We start from the raw sequence: 22,907 nt of genomic DNA on the forward strand, positions 1-22,907 counted from the left end.
TAATAATAATGGACAACACTAACGTAAGTATTTTCTAGAGATCAATCAAGCTAAGCGTGTAACACTTACAGATAAGATACTTCTGCTAAGAATGGCAGCTCAGATTTTAAAATATGCTTGTGCTCCCCTGTGCTCATGCCCACAGGGCACTTTGTTGGAAAGAAAAGCACGTTTCTCTAAAGAGCTTGGTTGCATGGGTTAGGGTTGGATAAGGGATATAACTGAATTGAAAGAAAGATATATACGGATATAAATAATAAATACTTCACTAAAGTTTAATGAAGTCATTAACAAAACACTGCATTAAGTACTATCCGCTAGGGTACAGGTAAGAAATAGAAACCCAACTATGCTAAAAGACCTGTAAAACAGAATATCATACTGTTACGTCCCCTTTGTCAATTCATTTGACTAAGGCCGACTGTGCTTGCAACAGCATAGAAGAGCTAAATGACAAATGATCAACTGTACAGTATCAGTCATGAGAGGCAGTGGTCTAGTCAAGATGTGGAGATGCCACACTCAATGGAAATATATACAACCTGGCGGTGTGCTGCACTCCATACTTGATGTGAAAATGACAGTAAAATGGAAGCAGTTGGCACTATGATCCCAGATCAACAGCTGGCATTCCAGTCCTAAATGTCAAATTCCTGTTGGGGATTTAGAGACTTCACAGATAAAATATACTGTTGCTTTTTCAACTGTAAAAGGCAGAATAATACAAATGACCATAAATCAGAAGTGATGTAACACAGCTGGTTTGGATGATTGAAGGTCTTAGCAAAAACTCTACAGTCCTTAGAATTAGGAGCAATAAAAAGGACATTTTAGCTCACTTTCCTAAGGAAACAATGCTGAGGCTATCATTTCTGTCTGCTTGTCCCCAGACCTCACTTATAGGTTTTGAACTTGTTGCAGATGTAAGAGGGTCTGGTGGAGGAAGAGAAATCATAGAGGGAGCTGATTTCATTTAAGGTCCCTGAGAACAGACTGCTGGCTAAAGGAGAGAAATCAGTAAGTAATGCCATGGGGAGAAAGGCTCTAGCATAAATTTGCACACTACTGGAGACCAGAGATTGCATGAGAGAAATAGAACTTATAATTACTTCAAAGTCAGAGAAAAGTTTCAAATAAAACCTTACAGTCAGCTATGAAACAGATTTATAGGAAGTAAGACAAACACAATTTCTATAACTCAAGGATTATTTGTACTTTACAAAGATCAGAAACAAAAGAAGCCCCAACAATGGCATACTTATTAGCTAGAGGCATTAAAGAAATATGCATAATTTTTTCACAGTGGTTAATGAAATATTTTTATCTTCCATTTCAGAAGATAATAAATGCTGTAATTGTATTTCTGGCAAAATACTTTTATATCCTGGATTACGCAGTTTGAACTCAATGGCTTTGAAATAACAAGTCAGGTAATGATACTGATTTTTAATATATCCTGTAAAAATGGAGAAAAACACCAAGGGAGTGGGGAAGCTGAAATTCCATCAGTAATCAGAAAGGATAAACAGGATAATTGTGTGGTCACAGGTCACAGTCACCTTGAGAACTGTGTTAGGGAAAAAAACCTGAAAAGTTGATTTAGGACACATATAGCAAGTATTTAAGGCCTAATGTCAAAGAAGTCAATATGGTTTGAGTTAAAAAAAAAAATGGTCTGTCAAACAGAAGACCTCTCTAGTGAAATATCTAGTCAAACTATTCCTGATAAAAGTACCTTTTTTTTTTAAATCCATAATATGCAGGCTATAATTTTGTTAACACATTTTAGGTTTTAATGCAGTATGAAGTCAATCATCTAGCTAGTGTTTCTTTAAAAACAGTTAAATCAGAAACTTACTGCAGAATTATGCTGGCTTTAGTGATTCCACTGAAATCTGGTCTGGTTTTAGTGCCACAGAAAACATATCAGCAATGTGGAAAATCAAGTTTACAGGTAACACAAAAAGGCATCTTGGAAACCACTGAAACAGTCAGAGTTACTTGGCAATCTGACTTCATTCAGCTGTCAAAATGCAACCTGATGTACACATACAAGACATCAGAGAAGAAGACACTACAGAGTAATACGCTATAAAAAGCAGCAGTGTTGAAAATATCTGCAATTACATAATATATAACTGAGCGAAATGATAAAACTTTGATGTGATCAGGTTATTGAGTGAAGAATTACAGTATCTTCTTACATGCAACTAGCTGAATCTACTAAGTAAATAGTACTGAACTGTTCCACTACACTAGTAAAAATTGCAAGTACGGACACTGAATTCCTGTCCTACGAGTTATGTAAGAAATGAGGAAACACCTATAAGAATGAAACATGTCTTGGAAGAGTAAACTTTTCAGTGAGAAACATTTGATACTGGTTTATCTAAGAATTGGTTAAGGATAAAGTAATTCTTTTAAATCTTCAGGGCAAGAAAGGAGTCTTTCTTTACAAATAATATGCAACAGTTAACTCGGAGTTGCACTGCTATGCCTTTGGGTGAGTTATCTGACATACAGTGTGGAACTCGCATCTTGGCGCTCAGGAAGTACAATCTCCATGCAGCTAGAACATGCCAGAAGATAGCATCTCTCTATCCCTACTTCCCTTCTTCACACCAACCCAAACTGCTACAACCAGAGTACCATACTGTGAGGATATACAGAGAAAAAAAGAACAAAATCCAAATCAACCAACCAGCTTTTCAGAACAGTAATGCCATGTATCTTCACTGGTGGTGTCACTCATAGAGCTCCTCTTCTTTTCTTTTCCCCAAATACTATTTATTGCAAAATGCGTAAGGGCAATAGAATCCAGTGTCTCTTCCAGAAGACCCTAATCACTAACCATAGACTGTTTCTCAGTTGCTTTCCTCTGATGTCATATACTTTCAATTTTTACTTTACAGTGCTTCTAATTCAAGCAAAAGAATGGAGCTGCCTTCATTCAGCCTCTGCCTCTGATACCTGCTGTTAAGGTTACAGCCATGCAGACAGAAGAAAGCAAGATGAATCCTCTCAGGTTGAAAAAACTCAAAACTGAATACAACACACCTACTGCCTGAACAAAAGCAAGTCATTACTACCATCTCATTTGTTCATATTTTTTCCATTGCATCTTAAGAAAGATGATGTTCAGCTGTGTCAAGCCTGTAACGCATCTGTATGTGTCACAGCACAATCACGCTGGATATGTGGCTCCATGGACATCATCCAATTCAGTCGGGTTACAGCCAGTGCTAATCTTCTCCTTAATCTCTAAATAATTTTTTCTCATTATTTCCTTTGTGCGCATATTCGTGTTCAGATAGCTGAGCAGATCAGGGAATTGACTTGGATGGAATTAACCAAATAAAAACAGTTGTTAAGTTAAAACGACTGTGAAATCATCCTTTAGCATTGTCCTACTTAATTTCTGACCCCAAAAGTGTTTTGATGGAAGATGCAAGCCAAGATACTTCTAGAGTTTTTCTATATCAAACACCTATCTGATGAAGGAACATTTTTGCCCTTGTTGCTGAATTTTATTTGAAAAGTCTCAGTCTCTCAGTCCTATGTAATTTTTAAATCTGACTCAGTGTTCCCATTATCTCGCATCAAGCAAGTAACTACTTTTCTTACTGCAAACTAGATAGTAATACAGCACGGCTTCAAAGAGAGATGTGTTGTATTGGAACAACTGATATATTTGGAAAACACTCAAACAAGCTTTTAGGCAGAAAGCACCCTCTGGGTTTAGATATTACTGTACTCTAAGTGATACACAGAATTTGCTAGCACTTGTTCAAGCATTGTCATTTACGAAAAAATAAGAAAATATTTAAGCAGTATTAAAGTGCTTGCTTTTGTAAAAAACTTGCATTAACAATTTTGAATAACACGTGGGTTTTACATATATATAAATTTCATTTTATAGTCAAGTTTCTACCACACAGTTGCAAGCATGCTGTGCTCAACTTAGACTCCAGCAGCATTTAAGAACAAAGGATAATTCAAGGGCAGTAGTTTAGCTTTAATATCTTGTTTTCTGGCATACGTCATCTGTAGCTCAGCTTTATTATGCAACTTAAGATAAAGAAAAATAAAACCTTGAACCTTCTCTAAAAAAGTCATGCATTATGAACTAAACTAAGCATTACCTTATTTCTTAGTAACACAAAATGTGCAATCTTGGAATTATTAAAGTCCCATGAACACTAAGAAGTTCAAAACTTGTGTTACTGCATGAAAAAAAATTAAAACAGGTGCTTACAGGGTAACAGAGCTACTGAATGTTTTCATTAACTTCCATTATGTTAAATGACTCAAAAATGGCATTTAGATCAGTACTAAATCATCATCTTGGTCAGCAGGAAGCTCGTTACAGACTGACAATCCAAGTGACAGAAACACTTTTTTACAAGTGCTATAGTAGTAATTTCCTGTGTGAAAGGCTTGTTGCTGTTCCTGCATTCCTCAGGGGACACTTCTTCTCAGAGGATGTTACTCTTCCCCAGGAAGAGGAAGGAACCAGTTGTTATTGGATGTGTGGGCTGATAGCTGTCGGGCATTTTCTGCGTGCCGCAGAATCAGCTGTGAGAACTGTGAATACAGCTTAGATTTCCAGTCGGAGCAGAGGAGAACACTGCTTGAGCAGACAAGGTCAGAATGTACACATAAAGTATCTCAGGAAACTGAAGGAGAAATAATACCTGGAACGTCCATCTCTTTAGTTCCCAGAAATGTGCTAATTTACTAAAGGAACAATATACAGGCATGGATCAATCTGAAAAGCATTCCTGAAGCACTGCACTGTTGCCATGAGTAAGACCCTATACGGAGTAAAATTCTGCAAGCTCTAAAAAGGCAGTTATCTCACAAAAACTGTGTGTGTGTGTGTTATTTTTTCCTGTTAAGTCCCTCTCCTGAACTTCCTGTTCTATAGCAACTCAAGCTGTCTCCGTATGTGCTCTGACATTTTTACAGGGCGAGTCACCAGTAGCTAGTCCATGCCTATTCCAGCATCACCGAATTCAGGGTCACATTCCACTGGCTTTTTCTTAAGTTACAGCAATAATATATTATTCTAACTGCTTATTTCCAAAGTTCATTAAAAAACCAATCCACCAACTATTTGATTCTAAAATGATTAGGGAGACAGAACAGTGACATACAAATAAACAGTACAATCTCATAAGGTACATTTCCTCAGGAAAGCAGGCTAAAAATAGTATAGGAAATATTCTTGCACTCTCTAGTGCCCAAATTCAGAATTCAGTCTTCAATGAAAACTTGACTTTCTCTCAAGCTCCAGTTCACTCAGAGAATATAATGAAGCCTATTAAGGAACATCAGGACATGTATTATTAGTTAATTATGTAGAGGCACAACATATTTCCTGCTCTCTCCTTGTAAACCAGCAATTACATGCTGTGTTGGAATAGCATCACTGCAAAATGCAAGGACGAACTGGATCATACTCCTCTTTTATTACGTATGTTGGGTTCACCTTCAAGTATTTGACCTTTAAGCTTTATTTGATGTTAGTGGTATCAAAGATCGCTTTTAAGATTAAGTAAACAAATCTTTTTAAAAATGCCTGCGCCTCTACAGCGGCTCAAAATGTTCACTGTTCAATATACAAAACACTTTGTCTTTTTGGCACTTATGATAGAAGATGAGTCATTTTGTTCACGTACACCATACCTTCTTAGGAAGGCTCTTCACTGGGCAACAGAAAAAGCTGTCTCTACTGCCTCATGGTTGTTCCACATGGATTAGGTGTAGCCTTCGGGAGGAATGGGAGACATCTCTTCCCTGACAGCAGCTGAACATGTTCAGCTGCACAGTTGTGGGGAGCAGGCAGCCTATCATCCCCCACCAGTCCCACACACTATACCTGTGTAGCACACAAAGAGTACAAAGGTCTGCCTAGAGTGTGCTGTAAGCCAAGATGAGACTAAAAATTGCCTGTCTTAAAGCAAGATGGGACAGAGAGAAGGATTCATTTGCAAAGACACAAAAGCACAATTCTTATTTTTATTCTGCTGCACCGAACACTTCTGAGTTCCTCTATTTACAGTATTTATTCTATGTTTGTACAAGATTTCACATGAAAAATTCAGAGCTGGTTTGAGAGTTTTCTGGTATGCTCATCTATGGAGAAGGTGCAGACCACTTGACCTCAAAACTTAGGAAATAGTGTGAAAAGATCCTGTTTCTCCAAATTTCATTCTGGTTTGTCATTCGGAGTTCAGGGAGTTGACAGTTTGTTCAAATATAGATTTACCGGTAACCAGAAGAATGGCAGTATATGAAAAAAATCCACAGTTATTAAGGGAGTGGCCTTTCTTTTTTCTCTGTCTGGGAGCAAGGAACGTAAGGTGATGGAAGAGGCTGGGAATTGTCAATTTTTATCAAAGCCCCTTTGCTGCTGGGATCAATCCTCAATGTAGAGCTCATTCTAATTGGCAATTGAGTTCTGGATAAGGAACAAAACCAGGACATTTCTCTTTTTCTTCAATGGCAATGATTCCAGTCACCCTTTCAAAGGGAATAGTGCTGGAATTTTTCTTATGTAGAGAAAAATGTATGAATATCATGCAATGATCAGAGTTTAAGTGAAAGGCTAAATGTCTGAGGTCCCAAGAAAACTTGATATCCACGGAATACAGAAAGCTGTTGGGCTTTCGGATGAACTATAGCAAGCAGTAAAGGCATCTACTCTGCACTGTGAAGTGACATATGGGTTTTGTTCTACTGGCTGTTCCCTTCTGAATTGGATTTGGGAGGAGACGATTTATGTATAAAATTGCTATTATTTCCTTTCTTCCTTTTCCCCTCCTCTTAACCTCACTGAAGATAGTTGGTGTTTATTTCCATGTAAGTCTGAAGCCAGGAAAGGATGTAAACCAGAATAAATTTGACGTTGCATAATAAGGAAAATATTCAGCATTTTTAGCTTTTAAAAAATAGCATTTAAGATATAATTTCTATTGTCATCCTCTCCTACAGGATTCTGGAGTTGTAATAAGCCATGCAAGGAAGAGACATTACTCCAAGATCTTTTCAAAGTAAGTTTCCATGAGGTAGAACAGTTAACTAAGCCTTCATGTACACAGAAATGGAAGAATAGATGCAAATTTTGCATTCATAATTGCTGTCTTTCCAAATATAGAGGGTACCTTTTAGGTTGTGGGGTTTGGGGTTTGGGTAAACACAGAGAACAGTGTGTCAAAAAATCCCTAAACCCTGAAATACACACTGCAAAAGCAACATGTACAGGACAAATGGAGAGTACAGATACTTCTACTTTTTGCATCAAGACACCTACTACAAATGCAGTACAGATAAACCTTTTATTCTAAAATTTAGTATGTTCTTTTTGATCCAAACAGAAACAATCCTTATCTTTCTTCACTCAGTAATTAATCCAGTCTTAACTTTGTAGAAGTTGTACTGTAAACAAAAAATAAGCATGTCATGTTTTCAGTGTTAAATAGCACCGGAGGAGAAAGAACAGCAAACATCTCCCAGCCAGCGCAGACATTCTGACTTCCAGATTACAGTACATTGCTTTGCTTCCTCCAAATCCTGTTTACATGAGCAAGGTCAGGGGATAGAACATTAAAGAGCCTCTACAGTGATTTCCTGCTGCTGTCAGTAAAAACTACAGAGACACCATCAACTTTCCCTTGTTCCCAACAGCTTATCAGGGACCGGAGGTTACCAATGTATTGCCTTACAGAATTGAAAAAATCCAAACTCCCTCAAGACTAAAACTAAAATTGGAGGATGAAACAGGAGGAAACAGTCCCAAAGGGAAACAAAACTTCCAATTTTTCCTTTTCAACAGTTCAGAAATTAAGCTTAAGTTGCTTGAAACACAAAGAAGAAGGGGTGGGAGAGAGGCAGTAATGCTTTCAGTCTTCAATGAAACAGAAAGGAGAAAGAACCACCACCTCCAGCCCCCAAACCTTGACTCCAATTCAGTGAACATTTTCAGAATGCAAAAGGCTAGAATACACATGATTTCTAGTAACTGCAACATATTAAGACTCTTACTATAGGAGAAGTCAGGGCATTGCACTAATACTAGTTACCTAAGCATCCATGGCTCATTTTTACACTGGTTTCAGGAATACACAGGAGAAGTGAATAAATGAATCATCAAATTCAAAGCTATTTCCTAACCATAATAATATACAGGAGGTTCTTAAGGCTTTTGTAATTGTAGCCCAAAAGAAAGCAACTCCATATGAAGATCACACTGAAGTTTTTCCACTGACGCAACGACCACATTCCCTTCACTAAGTTTACAAAGGAATTTGCATCAGTGTGAATCTGAGATGAAAAAAGGTTTTTTCATCATGTTCAGAAAGATTTGGCCTTAGAACTAAGCTAGAGCACAAGCTGAAAAGATAAGCTGTTTACAATTCAGGTAGTTCAATAATTTAATTGTTTTCTAGCAAAATCTCTACGAGAACATTCGTATCTGCATATCTTAGCTTAATCTTTGAAGCAAGAAAATACAACTAAATTTAAAAAAACATATAAGCAGGCATTTCAAGTGGGGAAGCTGTGATGAATTGTTGGTTTTGATGAAGCAAGAAATTAAAATTCCTTAAAAAGAGGAGGAGGAGTGGGAGGAAGAGATAATACCAGTAATTTTTTCATACAGCTACAGCTCAAAAATACAAATGGACTGCTAAGAAAATATCTAAACATATATTTTAAATTCATAATAAAGAATCAAGAGTGTTAAATTTTTAAATACTTATTTTACAAGTCTTCTCCAGGCAGACTATTGTCTGAAGAATAGATGACAGCGATACTTCACTGCACCTTAAATGTATGGAGTTGTGTGTCCTGTTGTGTGTCTTCATCCCAGACAGACATTGACATCCCGGAGCAAGTCCAGTGGAGGGTGAACAAGATGGTGAAGGGACTGGAACACATGATATACAAGCAGAGGCAGATAATCAGGTTTGTTCAGCCTCAAGGAAGAAAGGATACATGGAGATCTTGCTGCCATACCAAATATCTAATGGGTGGATAGAAAGAAGATAGATACTTATTAGAGGACCACTGTGAATTACAGGTAACAGACATGTTGGAAAATAGGATATTCTAGCTATATATTATGAAAAAAAAAATATTGGCATCAATCAAACACTAGAGCAAGCTACCCAGAAAGATGGTGGAATCTCCACTCTTGCAAACTGTTAACATATGAACTGGACAAGGCTTTTAAGAACTTGATCCAAGTTGGCCTTGCTTTAAGGGAAAGGTTAGATGAAAGGACTCCAGGCATCCCTCTCAGTCTATACTACTCTATCATCTTCATTAACAAATCCTTACTGAAGGGAAGAAAAGTAATACCTTTTTGCTCTGTCACAAGCCATCTTAGGGGCAGTAACAGCATATTTCCCATAAAGCGGTAGGACAGGACATAATTCCAGCTGAAGAAAAGATTCTCAATAAGAAGAGCACTTTCTCTTATTTCCTGGATTGAGACTAGATTGAGATGTATGGACATTTGCCCACTTACTGGGATAAATTTTGATAGCTATTCAACGAAACATTGCAAGGTTTTGCATAGGCTTCCAATCTTCCTGAAGACATCTCAGGGAGCTCAACAAAGAACCTACAAAAGCTTCAATGTCGTTACTTGTTCCAGAGAAACTGGGAGTCTTTAAATACTTCGAGACTGTGATCTAAGGAAGGCTGTCTCTCTCTTCTTCGGTAGAAAAATTAAATATGTTGATTAGCTATTTCCAGTGGTCTAGAGACTTGCCAATGTATTTTTAAGACCCTGTTGCATTTCATGCATGATAAATACATTGAACAAGAACCCCTAAAGATATCTAAGCGCAAAGTGCATTTTTCTCACTGCAAATATCAGAAGGGCAAAAGAACTCCTTAAGCTAGAGCAAGACACTTCAAAAAGAATAAGTAGGTATAGACAGAACATTTGTAAATTAACCTGTCAACCTGATCAAAGACTTTTAGTCATTTGAACAGTGTTCTTTTAGTAGAAGTAGGACCAAAAAGCCATAAACAGCTTTAAAATGGGTCTTGGCATGTTTGCTAGGAAAAAGAAAAACCTGCAGAGTGATTGCCTTTGATAATCAGTAGAAAAAGAGCAACCCATTGGGGTTGGAATCAGAGAGGGGCATGAATTAGGGAAGATGGTGAATTAGACTAGCATCTGGCAACCTCAAGTTAGAGAAGGATTAAAAAAAATACACAAATAATGCACAAAAGCAATATCATTCAAGTGAGGACAAACTGTATCAAAAGGAAATCTGGCAGTGAAGGTGTGACTGGAAGAAATCCACCATTTGTCCTTTCCCCTTGTTTCTTATGAAGAACACATCAAGCCTCTATAGATGGGGCCTCCATACATTAGGAAAATTGAATCAGCTTCAGATGAAGCTGATTAGAGATCTGGAACCCTTTAGAAACAAGACACGGAGGTCTAGATGGCTGGTCTGATTAAGAAACAGGTGATTATTCTACAAGCAGCAGACACTGGTAATGCAGCAGACAGACACTGGACAGAATGATGATACTAAAAGATGAGTTGGCATTAGAAAGCAGGGAGGACCAGGTAGGTTGGTAAAGTTGGAGAAAGTGTTAATGACTATGGGAGAGGAAGGATACTAGTGGCAAGGAAAACATGCAAATGATTCCTGAATTTGTGTCAATAGGGGTGTGGAACAGGACAGTTGTCTTTAAGGCTGCAGTCCACGTAACAAGGATACAGAAATGTTTCTAGATGGAAAAAAGATGCAGAGGGTAATGTTGAAATGAAGAAAGGTGAGAATCAGTGATGAACAGAGATTAAGATATTGAAAAAAAAGGTAATGATTATTGACACAGTCAAAAGGCATGCATTTAGAAGTAACATTTTTATAATGAAGATCGTAAAGCCAGACAGCAGTCAAAACAATGTATCTATTGGGTAAACGTATTCCTACAATGAGTTCTGGGCAAAGTTTTGTAAATTGCTTTCATATTAAAAGAATTAATGGAGACTAAGTAATTGACGGATTTATAGTTATGTAATAAAGAATTACAGTATAACTATACATTTGAATTCTGTCATGAGCAGTAAGTAATGAACAGAGTATTTAAAAGTGATAGGTAGTCAATGAATTATATGCACCACAATCCACTACCAGTCAAGCCTACTAGATGTCTGTAAGTCTACAAATAACTTTTGACATACATTACCTTAAAGAACCTCATGTCCATTGTGAAAACACAACAAAACAAATGCTAAACATTAAAATACATTAAATTATCACCTCTCAAATATAAATTATTATATGATTATTTGTTTTGATGTAAAGGTTTGTCATCAACCTCTGTATCATGAACTTAAAGAATTTTATATAGTACCTTCACAACATACCTTTCACAAAGCATTCATGACAAAACAGAACAGTAGAAACCACACCTGCTGCCTATTCATATGTATTAACCCTTCAACCACACAAACTCTTTTTATGGTAACTAAAATTGCTCAAGATACAGTTTATACCTTCACAGGTCCAGATTCAGAGATAAAAGAAAAATTCTCATTTTAACCTAATTCTAGAACAGCATGTTTTTTAGATTTCATACTGGGAGAGCACATTTCTCCTCCTACGAAACCACCGCTAAAACACTGCCTTCCTTTCCTCCCACGTGCCATACCAATGTCATACGTACAGCTAACATTAGAAGGCTCTAATCCTATCATTCTGTCTTAAAATGTCTTACTTTTTTTTCCTCCCAGAGAACTATTAGATGCCTTAAAAGGAAAAAAATTGAAGGGGTACTTCTGGAATTGTATCAGTGAGACAGTTATTCTTTAGGTTTCCCATTATTTGCAGATAAAAACAGAGTTACAAAAAGTGTTTGAGAATAAACAACAAATTTTAACAGTAATATTTAGATGTAATTAGCATGGGTTTATAAATAGAATTTCTGTCTATATGGGGTAAAATTACAGTATAACATGAAAGCTTTGCTATTACACCATCTTCTGGTTAGGCTTGGGAACTGTGACAGAAAGCTTAAGTTGAGAATTCAGGATACTGAGCTCTGAGCACTTGACAATTGTTAAAAGAAATATTTTATTCATACAGACAGAAAGAGCACATTTCTGATAACAGCTATATCTTTTTTTTTTTTAAAGCAACTTACCAGAGTACTGAAAGATGAAGAGGTTCTAATCTCTATGACAGGTGGGTCAGGTGTTTGCATATCAGTTACATCATATGTAGGGTCAACCTGTTGAAAATGAATTATGCTATTATTTCAGCATCAGCAGAGAAAGGGAAATAAGAATGAAATAAAAAGTGAGCACACACTTAGCAATCCAGGTCAGTCAGTTCTCACATTCAGGTTCCTCAAGTCATCTACAACAGACTGTTGACATGCTTACTTGTTATGATCCAACTTTGATTGCCAAAATAACTTGAAAAACACTGTTGTGGAAAACAGGTAGGAGATCACAGTGAAATCTCTGATAAGTTAACCATCCAAATACAAATGACACTCTTACTGAAAATACAGGAAAAACTGCTTTATACTGAGACAATGTCAGAGGCTGATTGATCAGACATCTCATCACAACATCTGCAATTTTGCTTTTAATATCACAGTTGGACTACTTGCTTATTTTTGGTTATAGGACTTACTCTGTAGCTTTAGCAATATTTTACTAATGTCCTTTCCTGAAAGTGAAGCATTGACAAAATATCAGATAAGAAAGCTGCTGCTTTCATTTATCTTACGGTTTCACCTAAGGATCAGAATAACCTCCCTATAAAAATTTGTGCATATTTTCCCTACCATTATATTATCTAGGTGTATCACAGCCTAAGATGTTTGCCTTCTCAGTGTGATTTATAGAAGTACTATTCTCATTATTTTATAAATTGGCAAAATTCACAGAAAGACTAGATGACTTTCAAATTGTCAAGAAGCCTAATGTAATAAAGAGAAATGAACTCTTTTCTTTTCAACTTTTTATCAGCTATCCAACAGAAGCCTTATCAGAGAGAGCATTAATTCCAAACATCTTACTGAAAGTGGAAAAAAATAAACAAACCCCTCAAAACTCACACTGGCCTAGTGACAGGGTTGTATTTTAGTCAATGAAAGTTTCTTAGATACAAGGGTCATTTTATTTTGCTTTTTCAAGAGGGAGATCCTACCATTTCACCTGAAGACTGTCAAAATTCTGTCTCAGCCAGAGCTGCTCCCTCAGTAAGTGCTTCAGCGCTATTTCCACAAGTTACAATCCCTGATGCTAGGGTCCACATGTTGGCATACAGACCTTTAGGTCAGAGACGTGTTTGTTAAGTAGCTAGAATGCAAACTAGAATGTAATCTTAAGTCCAGAATTACTAGCTAGGGAAGGGGGGCAATAGCATCTTGTAGTGCCTGAAGACTTTTCATTCAGTTCATTTGGATTTCCGTAATTTACATGCAGAAATTTAGCTTAAAATTAATAGAAGTGAGATATTCCTCAGTAAGTGTAAGTGGAGGAAGAAGACGAACAAAGTTTACTAGCAAGCTAGAAGGTAAAGAAACATTTAAATACAGATATTATCAGATTATTCAAGGTGAAAGAGATTCTCATGCTTTGCAGCATTTACAAATCAGAGATGACAAGCCTTCCTTAAGGGGAGATCTTAATTCTGTTTTTAAGCTTGTTCACTTTTATGACTAGCTCTTTCTTTCATTCAGTTTCAATAAGCCATTCTTCATTCATGAACTCTTTTTTTCTGTCTTCAGATTATAGTTGCATCAATCAAGAATAAGCAGGGACTCAGGGACAATCAAGAAAACCCATACTGCTACAGGGCCATCACAAGCTACATACTTAAAATTCTCCCTCATTTGTAGATATCAGGATCAAGTCCTGCTTTCTTCCAATTTTCTCAAATAGATTTGGAAGAAATAAAGAGATAAAGGAGAATGAAAGCATCTTCTCAACAGAAATATGATTGAATATAGTCTCCTCTGAATATGGTATTGATTACCACTTTATCAGTGCTAAAGCAAAGAAGAAAAGAACCACAAATTTTACTTTTTTCCCCTCCATACATGCCACGTCTATTGAGATTAAACAGGCAACTTTCCCAAAGATCTTACATTTATTCAGTGCCCAGGGTCATTTGCTTCTGACATTCAGTCAGCCCTGCAATAAATATAATTAATGCATTATCAGAGTATCAATCCTGCTATGAGCAGCTAAGACTAAAGTAGTTTTCTGATATGAATCACTTGGGTGCTGAAGAGAGGACAATGCACCTGCCGGATTCTGCAGAAGAGGGATAGCAGGTGTCTACCACTTATCAATACTCTAATGTGGAGGAGCTACTGTAGTATTATTACTAATAGCTCTTGAGGTATCTCCTTATATACATGAAAGACATTGTAGAACGAGTTAAATGCTTTTCTTGATACAGGTTGCTAAATAAATATATGGTATTACTAAGTTAAGAAAATATGCTCTTTATGTGGAAGTGTCATATCCTAGACTTAGAATGAAAGTTCCTCTTCATATAGTTCTGCTTACTGCTTTATCAGAGATAAGGGGATGATGAGGAGCACTGTAAACACTGACTAAGGGTGCAGGAACTATTATAAACAATATTTTAAAAAATTAAATATAAAATTATTAAGCAACTAGTCAGAGCATCTAAAAAGTGTCTAAAGAAATGAGCACAAAAACATGAAGGCTGTAGATGAACCCTTCTTACAAATATTAGTGTTTAATATTGCACTAAAAATGAATGAGATAATGGAATTACTCTAAATGTAAAAGTTTCAAATGACTTGACATTTCCTAACAAGGTGACCTAGTTAGCCGTAAAATAATCCTACCAAACATATTTGGAAAGATTTAACTTTAAGAAACAAGACAGAAAAACCAGAACACTAAAAAGCAAGGTAGGGAGAATTGTCATGTATTAAAGGTTTTCAAAAACACCCTTTTAAAGCTTTGCTTTAATTACTTGGTAGACTGATATATAAGTATTTTCATTATCATCTTTTAATATGATAATACAATTATCACATTTTGACCCATAGCACAAGAAAATATATTTGAAGGAAAGTTTCTATAAATCCTTCCATGCATTAGAAAAATGAAGTCAATAAAATTAAAAGAGGAAGTTCTCATACAAAGTATTTCCTAGGAAAGTGATGTGAAATAGTCTCTCCAAACATACCAAGAGAAAATTAGCATTCAATTTGATTAAACACCGTTTTTGTTCTAGACTGGAGCCCTCAAACCAAGCGAGACATATATTCTTTTTTCTACTGCCACCTAGCGTATATTTGGATTTCCTTCATCTAGGAAAATACTTACAACTGAAATTACACTGAAGATTTTAAGATAAAACTAAATCAACAGAAGCTATTTATGCTCAAGATATAAACTCCGTGTACCTTAATACTGTTCAAATCTCAAAGCTATGTTTTGAAAGGAAACTTTTTTCTACCTTCCATTTATTTTAAAGAGGTCTCTAGATTATAAAAGGTAATTATGTACAAACATGACAAATTCATAAAAGAACTGTCACCTAGTGGAATGCATTTTTTAGTATTTTTCACTACAACTGCATTATTGTTTGAACATACTGTTTTCAAATAACTCCAAAGGATCCTTATGCCAAAGAGAGACAATGACTGGGATTTATCTCAGCTAAATTTAGACATACTGCTCGACATCTATATTTGAGCTGGTCACCCAAGATTACCTCTATAGTCAACAGAAAAAAAGTAGGTGCCTTCAGAGAACAAGTCATTTACTTCCATTTCCAAATAGTCTGAATAATTGTAATGATTATAAGCATTAAATCTCTACTTACTCAAATATTCAAGAAATCACATGGATCAGTGCAGTTGGAGAACAGTTGTAAAGATTTATAAGTCAAGAACAGGAAATTCAACACTTCATTAAAATTCAGGCTAATGCTGGTCTGAGGAGGAGGAGTTCTTGTAAAAGTTAATTATGTGTCAAAAAACAGGTATGTAGAGAGAGAGAAAAAAAACTAGGGAAGGTGACTTAAATACTAATGGTTCCATGTATAGCTTGGAAGAGTGAATAAGGAAAAGTTTTGAGAAAAGGTGAAAGTACACACTAGCTTCACGTTTCTGTCACTATCCCGAAGGCAAGACACCAGGTGACACCTGTAATTCTTAACACCCTTGTGCAAGCTGCTTTATTCAAAACAGCATTTCCAACAGGTGATGTGGGAAAACACTGCAACTCTGTCTCTGATCCCAGCCGAAGAAACCAGCTAAGCATAACTTAGGGCAATGCATTACAACACATCTCAAATGTCTAGATAACATTGTAGTGTCTTGTAGCAAACCTTAAATGGTCATCTATGCTTTTAAATACCCCATACTGAACTGCCTCTTCTGTTACTTCTGTTACTTCCGTTTAGTTAAGATCGATTATCTTACCCCATTCACAGAAATATGAAGAGAAAGGAAGAAAATAAAGAGAAAGGAAACAGTTATGCATATTATCTGAGGTGTAGATACTAGGAAAAACTGTGCCATTACAATTGCTGTACTATAGTGGAATAGATCACCCAAAAAGACTGGGGAATCTCCATCCTTCTTCAAGGCCTTTTAACTAGACACAGCTGACTTTATGTACCATTAACAAGAAGAATAGATGACCTCCAAAAGCTCACTCTGACACATCTGTGATTTAATCCCTCCTTTCCCTTATATATGAGAAACATGATGAGCCACTGAAAGATGAGGGTGGTATTGTGGTGGAACTGCCTAATGTCAAAATTCTATTGCCTCAAACTTAGAAAGAGGTTGAAGTATTAAAAAAATAACAAGTTTTAACCAAAGAAGGACAATTTTTTTTTTCTTATCCAGAGTACAGCATAGCACAGTGGGGCCAGACATGATGCTTTTTCTCATTTACAAGAGGAAATATTTAAGATGATGGAACACTGAAAAATTTCAAGCACAGTTAGTGCCACTAAAGCATATTACTGCTGGTAGTAACTTGATGTTAGTTTTGTCTGGATAAATTATGCTTCTGTCCAGTTGGTAAGGTCTATTCTTCCTCACCATAACAAATATCCCCTTTGTAGACAGGAGAGGCAATAAAAAAAACAGGAAAAGACATACAGAGAAACAGAACTTAGTAACTTCACCTTAACTTTGTCTAAATTACTGTATTATTACATTAATTCTGAAAATTAGCTGTAAGAGAGATCCTAATCACTACTACTACAATATTTAATTTACATATATAAAAATATAGTACATGACAATAATATGAGTTTTGTGGAACTATCAGACGCTGTTCTGTCTCAAAGAATATAATATACTTCATGTTTATTTGAGAGAAAGGTATTCTACTGACTGTGATGTTTTCTATTAGCATCACTGACTGTGATGTTAATAGAAAACTAAAAACAACCCTATTCCTATAATCCTGAAATCAGGCCAGAAAATAAACCACAAAGAGCCCAAAACTTTGCTATGAAAAATGTCAAAGACATAGAGCCCTTTCACTACTATGGAGCACCTATGAATAAATGCAGACATTAGGTTAAGTGAATCTGTCAAAACTAACTGATAAATAATTTCTTGACATTCAACTATCAAATTTCCCTGATGTGCCCTTTCAGTATTGACAACGAGGTGCTTCCTAGCCTTAGTTTAACTTTAGCCTGAACTCATTAATGCTTTTTCAGAGCTTCTCAATTACCTGGGATCAGGAACAGGAAAAAAAACCTGAAAAATTGCTTTAGAGTACATTCACATCTTTGCCAGGCATCTGAGCAGCAGACCTAAACAGAAAGCAACTGAACCCTGCAGCTATAAGCTACTGTTTACTTAGCACATGTTATAACTGGGTGCAATTTGAATGGGTCTTGAAGTAAACTGTTGATACAGCAAGAGTGGCTTAAATCTGCTGACAAATGCTGCGATAGAGTTTGTTCTGGCACTGACCAACTATACTGAAAGCTGGTACCAGTAAACTTAACTTCATTCATTGACCTTTCAATGAATATCAAAGTCCAGCACAGAAGTTTGTTTATGAAGCTTCTCATACATGCAGTCATCCTGTCTTGTTCTGAGCAAAATGCTAAGCATCAGAAAGCTCCACATCCAACATGACAATAGAACCAGGCACATGAGAAATCTCAGTGATGAATTCTATCAGAGTTCCCCTCCTCCACCAAAGTGTTTTCAATCTTTATACTATTCATATTGCATATATTTATATTGCATATGTACCCACCCACCACAAAAAAAGCTCAGTATCTCCAAATGTCAATGTTTTAAAACTCTGAGCAAGAAACAAATGCCATGGCAGCAGTATCTACATTTTATATGAACACAACCAGATAATGGTGAATTTCTATAGTCCTACGATAGTACATGACAGCAACCAAAAAGTTCCAAGATTTATCTGTGAGACAGTTCTTCAACATTAGAGGCACCTGGACAAAATCAAAAAAGAGATAAAAGTACAGATAATTCCCAAGCAGAAGCCAGCCAGCTCTATCAAGGACAGTCACAAGTATAGCATAAACAATGGCCTCATTGAAGGCATAGTACTTTTTACCAATTTGCTTTTAGACAACGTGACAAACAGGATTTTTCCAAATAATGAAACACAATATTTGATATTTCACTTTGGTTCCCAAATTTCCAATACTTCCAAGGGATGCCAGTAGATGCTTTGACAGTAATGTAGTTCAAGAATGAAGTTATCATGAAATCAGACTACATAGTGACATAAAACACATTACTAACCTATAAAGTCTTTCTAAACTTTTAGATAGATATCAAGATCTTCTCATGATACCTAATGGTCTTGGAAAGAGGAACAACTTGTTACAATCAAATATTTGACTTTCAGTAATAATGTCACTTTGTCCTGCTTATAATGATGTATTTTGATTAGTATGCTAAAGCTCAGTGTGATTCAGATACCTTCTGCAACACTTGCCAAGTTACTTCAGAAACCAGATCATCACCTATGTTTTTTTCTAAATCAGATGTACAGACTTAGAAGTATGAAAGGAATTTCAGCATAAATCTGACAGCATCAGCTAGTCTAGTAAACTTAATGTGGATTCATAAATTATGGTTGCTCCCAAAGTATTATACATAACAATAAAAAGCTCTCTGGTATACATAGAACACATTTAACTATAAATGCCAGACAGTCCGTACCAAAGCTTCTGGCTTCCTACATTAGACAACTTATTGCACTCACCTCAACTGACTGAAGTTTTTCATCATGGAGATGAGGTGACCTCGGGTAAATATCAAGAAGATGAGGAGGTTCATCAATATGTGTTCTTCTAAAATTGTGTTTAAGAACTTCTTTATAATCAAAAGAATCAAAGTTGGTTTTCCATAGTAATACCTGTAAGAAGCCATCATATCAGTAACTACTAGAAGCCTATTCAGTGCTCAAAACATAACTATTGAGTGAAGTTTGTTATTACTAATAGAGCACTACAACAGAATAAGCCTGCAGTGATCACTTAGTCTGATCTCTACAACATAGGCACTTCCCCAGAGTATCTTGTACTTCAACTCTAAAAGATGTGGTTCAGCCTATTAAAAAAAAAACAACTCTAAAATATGTCCATAATCATAAAACAAAGCAAACTTCTGTCCCACTGGACCAAGTTATTTTTCTGACAAATCAAGTGGTCACACACTGTTAAGTTTCTGCCCCATATAAAGGCTTGCAGGTCTAATAAGAAAGTTTGAGGGCATAAGAGAAATGACAGAGTTCCACAGAACGCTAAAACGCCTAGTTCCAGTGTTTCAGCATCAGGAAACTGTTTTCTGAACCTTGTCCAATTATACTCTAGGTAGAAACAACATACAACAGTCACACAATGGCCAAATGCAGAAGTGAGGTCATAGAACGGAGAGGTAGTCCAAAGGTGTCCTATCCATTCAGTCTTATAGATATTCCAGGAAACCAAACCATAACACACCCTACATTTACAGTAAACCAACAGAGTGAGTCAAGAAGTCCCACAACTATTCTCCTGGCAGACCTGGAAGAGGGTTGTGGACAGATCAGCAATATAGGATGTTTGTGGAATACATGTGTGTATACACCAACAGAAAATGGACACCGAAGAATAAAATTCTTACGTTTACTATAGATAAAGATATATACACTGGTAGTTACCTAACAGTGGTTAGCAATGAACATTTTAAACTTAGAAAAGTAAAAACTACAGCAAAATAAGTAGCCCTCTCCCACCAAACCTTGCATAAAACAAAGGGAAAAACTTCTCCAAATACAGGAAGGCCTGTTTTTAAGGTAACTAAACTCAGGATTCATTATCAGACTACTAGGACTACTTTTTTAATTCAACATTTAACTAACAAAGTGTTTCCTGATGAAACTGGATCTTCCTTCTCTTGAAACCACTACATCAAACTGCTGAGAAACATGAACCATCTTATAGATTTTTACCTACTCCGTCCATGATTCCATGCGCCACCAGCTCTACAGTATGGATTCAGGGCAGGAGAAAGGCAATGACATGCCTGCACTGAACATGCCTGTTCATTCAGGGTGCCCCAAATTCAAAGGAAGTTTGAAATAAGACAGGCATTCCCAGGGCATGCTGGCATTCAACTGGGAGGCTGCGTTAGGCTTAACACAATAGGTCCTTTCCATCATCAGAGCTTCTCAGATAAGTCTTCAGTTATGTGACAGAGTTTAATACATGCACTTTGTTTTCTCTCAAGTATAATATACAGATCATCATAAAACTCAAATGAAGTACTCATGAAAGGTAAGGTCAACAATTCAGAATTACTTGGGAATCTAAGTTGCATTTTGTAACATTAAAAAAAACTTATTAAAAACTTTAGTATGGAAAAGAAAAGATTAAATTAGCAAGTGAAGAAATAAATCTCTTTCCCCAGTTCTTGGGGGTTTTTTTTGGTTCTTTGGGCAGTTTTTAGCTGTTTGGGATTTTTTGTTTGGGGTTTTTTTCCACTTGTAAAATTACTGTTGGAAATTTGACAACATTTTCACTTTTCCAGTAACCGCAAATCTTGGCAGTGCTTCTTAATAAACACCTTGTGACAGAAAGCAAACTTCTTTTTTCTTTTTCTTTGAGTACTTTGAAGTCATTCCAGAAAAGTGTGCTACTGGAACCAATAAGTAAAAACCAGAACCAGACTGCATTTTTTCTAATGTTACGGAAGTTTTTAATTGAAAATATTTATTATTTCAATAGCTGAAATTTATTTCAAACTCCACAAAACAGAATGTAAGCATGAATCATGGTAAATTCAAAAGTTCTTAATTTCTACATCATGGCTTTCTCTATCTACATTGAGCTTTTAGCTTTTTGTAACAGGAAACAATGGAAAAGACAACTAATATTAGGGAACATTTCAGACTGAAAATTTAAGCCTAGTGCTACAAAAGTTCTTTCATTTGGAAAATGTAAAGACCTGATAGAGATGATTCCAAGGTTGATAGTATTTTTTTAATTGTGAGATTCATCACAGCAGATGAAGATTATCTGACTTGCTGTTTAATGTAACTTTTTTATTTTAAATGCTCAAACAACTCTTCCCTATGTAAAATCCATCACTTCACTGTTTCACTGAAGTAAATTAGGAAAGCTAACCCAGGACTATTTTTCCCCAATTCTAGCCAAAGTTTTCCCAGTAATACAACTTAATTCTTACAATTACAGAGTAGGGACTTTAAAAGAAGCCAAAACTTAACGGAGCAGCTAGGCCTTAATGCTAACTGCAACACAACTACTTTGTTGACACTGAATTGCAACACTTAAAGTATTTTTATTTAAAAATCATTCCTTTATTTTAATATTCAAAATAGAAGTGGCCAATATTGTGGTCTTCGCCTCATCATAACATCCAGTGGAAAGTCAATATAACACACTAGTAGACAGAATGCATGTGAGCACACTAATTAGCATGTTACTGTGACATACTATATATAACTCCCATCCACTGCAACAAACATTAAGATATTCAATTTAAAGAGACAATAACACAAACCTGAGCATCTGCTCCACCTGAGGCAAATTTTTCACCACCTTTTGAAAAAGCCACAGAAAGTACAGGTCCCTGGGGAAAAAAAAAAAGCATACAATAAAATTACATTACTGTAATCATAGTACTTTAATGCAAAGAGAAAAACATTGATGCCATTACTTACTATAACATACTTTTCAATTTTAATAAAATAAGGAATAACTTTACTAAAGTGAAATTTCTGCAAAACATTTTCATTGAAGAGTTAATATTGCACTTTTTAGTTAGATGCTGCATTATAATTACTATAATCAATACTAGGAAAATAGTGGCATTTTCATTAGATCTCATACTTCAACTGTGCAACAAAAAATTACAAAATATATATTACATTACTCGAGGCTATGTGTTTGATTCATTATCAAAAATACGGTTTGTTTTGCGTAAGAGGAAAGGGAGGAAATGCCTGTCATTCTTCACCAAAGTTGTCTTCTGTAAGCTTTTCCCTCCTTAGAAAGCACTGTTTTTCAACAGACAAAAAGACTAAGTGCCAAATAACATGATTATGAAAATCAAGAGCGGATTTTTAATTAATTCAGAACATGAGCTATTACTTAACATTAAGCATGTAACATTGACAGATAAAAAGTACGGCCACAGGTAAAACTGATGCATATCCTTAACCACTCATAATAAGGTGCATTAATACAACACCTTGCTGTCCACTAAAGTTCATCCACAAGTTATAAGATACAAGACACGACAGCATAAATGTTACTTTCCCTTTGAAAAGATACTGAACAATCTGTTAAGATCTCCATTTAAAGGGGATTATTGTGTATACCTTGTGTCCATGGAGAGTGTAAATAAGT

General features: G+C 35.9%; 1 protein-coding gene across 1 annotated transcript in view; it reads right to left on the reverse strand.

Annotated features, from left to right (window-relative positions):
- The window catches only part of POC1B (POC1 centriolar protein B), a 49,044-nt gene that overhangs the window by 13,602 nt on the left and 12,535 nt on the right, over positions 1-22,907 (reverse strand). Inside the window, 6 exon segments of the mRNA XM_027679849.1 lie at positions 8,827-8,982; positions 8,984-9,025; positions 12,178-12,264; positions 19,259-19,411; positions 22,060-22,128; positions 22,880-22,907. The exon segment at positions 22,880-22,907 is cut by the window's right edge and continues 5 nt beyond it. Of these exon segments, the coding sequence (XP_027535650.1) occupies positions 8,827-8,982; positions 8,984-9,025; positions 12,178-12,264; positions 19,259-19,411; positions 22,060-22,128; positions 22,880-22,907 (535 nt within the window).

The sequence above is a fragment of the Neopelma chrysocephalum genome, unplaced genomic scaffold (assembly GCF_003984885.1).
Source record: "Neopelma chrysocephalum unplaced genomic scaffold, ASM398488v2 Primary Assembly neopelma1_59, whole genome shotgun sequence".
NCBI classification, from domain to species: domain Eukaryota; kingdom Metazoa; phylum Chordata; class Aves; order Passeriformes; family Pipridae; genus Neopelma; species Neopelma chrysocephalum.